This window comes from Perna viridis, chromosome 14, assembly GCF_037379345.1.
Source record: "Perna viridis isolate PV_CMFRI_1.1 ecotype Kerala chromosome 14, ASM3737934v1, whole genome shotgun sequence".
Taxonomy (NCBI): domain Eukaryota; kingdom Metazoa; phylum Mollusca; class Bivalvia; order Mytilida; family Mytilidae; genus Perna; species Perna viridis.
The window spans coordinates 3043948-3046991 of NC_142458.1; the positions used below are offsets into that span (position 1 = coordinate 3043948).

Here is a 3044-nt window from a genome sequence, read left to right on the forward strand (position 1 = left end):
CAAAGTTTGAGAAGTATTGTCCATTGATAGAACACAGAGTGGTTGGAGATGCACACATGACACTACATTTCCGAACTGTTGTAAGATGAGAATGAAACACAGGGCAGACGCTAGAGCCTATCACGAATACTATTTGAATCAAGCCGGGAGAGGACCACCAGTATACGGAGGGAGGCGTTTTCAGAGAAGACACGGACTCGGGAGCATAATTGGAAGTTTGTTTAGATCGGCCGTTCCACTAAAACGAGGAGCAAAATCTATAGGAAAAGAAGCTTTAAAGACTGGAGTCTACTATGCGTTCGACGTGATTGAAGGACAGAACGTGAAAAAAAGGCCTTCCAAACCAGGATAAAATCGGCCGGTCGGAATATGGTACAGAAGCATTAAACAGCGTTGGACCACACCGCGAGAGACCTATAAATGCTCAGACCAGACGAAAAATGCCCAGACGACGTCAGACCGGCAAACGGAACGGACCTGGTGATATCTTCACATAAACCATGGCTCTGGTACACCCAGAATCATGCAAATGTGCCAAAATCGAAGTCAGATTTGTTTGCTGTTCCACCTTCGCAGGCCAGTGTGGAACACGGGTATTGGAAGAAAAAGGCATCACTTCGGTCTTGACGGATCAAGGGCCTTACGAATTCGAAATCAGCGGAGCCGCAGACGATTACATCGATCTGGCAAAGACCTATCTCTCCGTAGAAGCACAGAAGGTCAACAAGGACGGAACAGACCAAGACACGGACAAATACGTTGGACCCGTCAGTTTGTGGATGCATTCCCTGTTTTGCGACATTATTGTTAGTTTGGACGAAAAACTGGTGTCGCCACCGACGAGTACTAATCCTTACAGAGCATACATAGAAACGCAATTGGGTGATGGATCCGCGGCAAAGGAATCCCATTTGACGAGTGCCATGTGGTACACGGATAAGGCAGGAATGATGGCTGACAGAACGGCAACCAACAGGGGATTTACCAAAGATGAGACACTGACACAGAGGAAATAGATACAAATGATGGGAAAACTTCACTTGGATCTGTTTTGACAAGACAAATATCTCCTCAACCACGTAGATTTGAAACTGAAATCAAGAACAAGCCCCGACAATTTTTCGTTGTGGCCAGACGCCAACAACTATAAAGTAAAAAAACAAGAATATTTCGCTATTGGTCAGAGAAGTCCATTTGAATAAGAAGGGCCCAGGCCAGTGCACCTAGCCCCGTGCAGGTCCGGGTGTCAAAAGAATAAGCCTGCAGCAGCACTAAGCTTGTCGTAAAAGGCGACTAAATAGTGCCCAGAAACCTAGCCGGGGACTAGGCGCTCTGCCCACAGAGCAACTGGGATGTGTGCCCCAGGTGGTGGAATGGGGTACCCCTGGCGTGTTACATGCTGGGGTTGTCAGGCTATAATAAGGAAAACCTGACCGCAAACCATAGTGGAGCACCGTGCTGGGAAAGATGCACGTTCCTTGCACGTTAAAGAACCCTGCTGTGGTATTCGATAGGAGAAGGATCTTTTGCGCTCCGCCACAGGAGGCTAAATTGCCCGACTCTACCCATCCCTCCCTTTTATCTTGTGGCAATCAAAACTTGTCGACCCTATTATCCTTGTGTCCCATCCCTGATTTTTCATTTCATTAACATCATAATTTCATGTTCATTTTATCATCCATTTCATGTTCATCGTATGCATATAGCTGAAATATTGCTGCTCGGGCGTTAAACCCTAACAATCAATCAATCAAGAACAAAACCAGCGTCAACTACCCAATCAGGAGAGTAGAAGTCAAGATGTACACCGTACCGAGAGGAAATATGAGTTACATACAAGACAGTACATTTCTCGGACAATTCCCAGAAAGGCTCATCGTAGGGTGCATAGACAGCGACGCACTGATCGGCACCATTACAAAGAATGCTTTCGATTTCAAACACAATATCAATTTCGTGGCTCTCAACGTAGACGGACGACAGGTTCCGACCCAGCCACTACAGCCCAGTTTTCCAGCCGGAGGATACATCAAAAGCTACATGGGCCTCTTCACTAGCATTGGAGCACCGGAAAAATGTAACAGGACGAAGGAAACGCCATTACGAGAGCAGACTACGCCAAAAGATACACACTATCAGATTGATTTGACACCGGACATTTCGGAAGTGGGAGCATTCCAGCTGATAAAACAAGGCAACCTGAGAGTAGAGATTCATTTTTCGGAAGCCCTTCAAGCCACCACCAACATCGTATTCTACGCCGAACTTTACAACGTCATCGAAATAAATAGAAACAGACAAGTTTTGTTTGACTACAGTGCATAATGAACACGACAGATGTTGACGCATTACTGAAAAAGCACCCGATCATCAGACACGTATTTCAAGGGGTGTATGCGAGGAACAGATTGCCCAGAGACATAAACGTTCCGTTTGCTTTAGTGGGAAACACGGATCCGGATAATTTTCCCGGCACACAGTGGGTAGCTGTATATGTAGAAGCCAATTTGAGAGGAGAATACTACGACCCAACGGGAAGACCACCCTTTCAACGCGCCTACCTGAATTTGTGAACAAACATTGCAGTAGTTGGACGTACAACGCAGTACGAAAACAAGAAGATTCCATCGTGTGTGGACAATATTGTATATTTTACCTCAAACACAGATGTGTATGACGACCCATTACGCACGTGGCCAAGACCCTTGACGACCCCGAAGAAGCTACAGATATAGTTGTCGATTTTGTCAATAAAGTATCGAAATGTATCATCGCGTTGTTATTCATAAAGCCAGAGACAAAAATAAAACATTTATTCATAACATTGCAACCGGATTACATTTAAAACAACATACGGCATCTTCTACTTTTTGATGCGTCATATAACACGGAAGAGGCTTCTTTAAACCCGGAACTTGGTCCGGAATGACTTTTATCACGTCCAACAATGTATTATATTGTTCGAATGTCAAAATGATTCCAGCTCTTTCCTTTTCAGCCCCATTAAGGTTTGGTAAAACACGTCAAAAGCCTTTGGTCCTCTT

The 3044-nt window shown here is 45.1% G+C and overlaps 1 protein-coding gene across 1 annotated transcript; it reads left to right on the forward strand.

Annotated features, from left to right (window-relative positions):
- Positions 1–1800: 1800 nt before the first annotated feature.
- Positions 1801–2325, forward strand: LOC148597747 (uncharacterized protein F54H12.2-like). The gene has a single exon (XM_088562075.1). It carries the CDS (start codon positions 1801–1803, stop codon positions 2323–2325), a length of 525 nt encoding a protein of 174 aa, XP_088418201.1.
- The last annotated feature ends 719 nt before the right edge of the window (positions 2326–3044 follow it).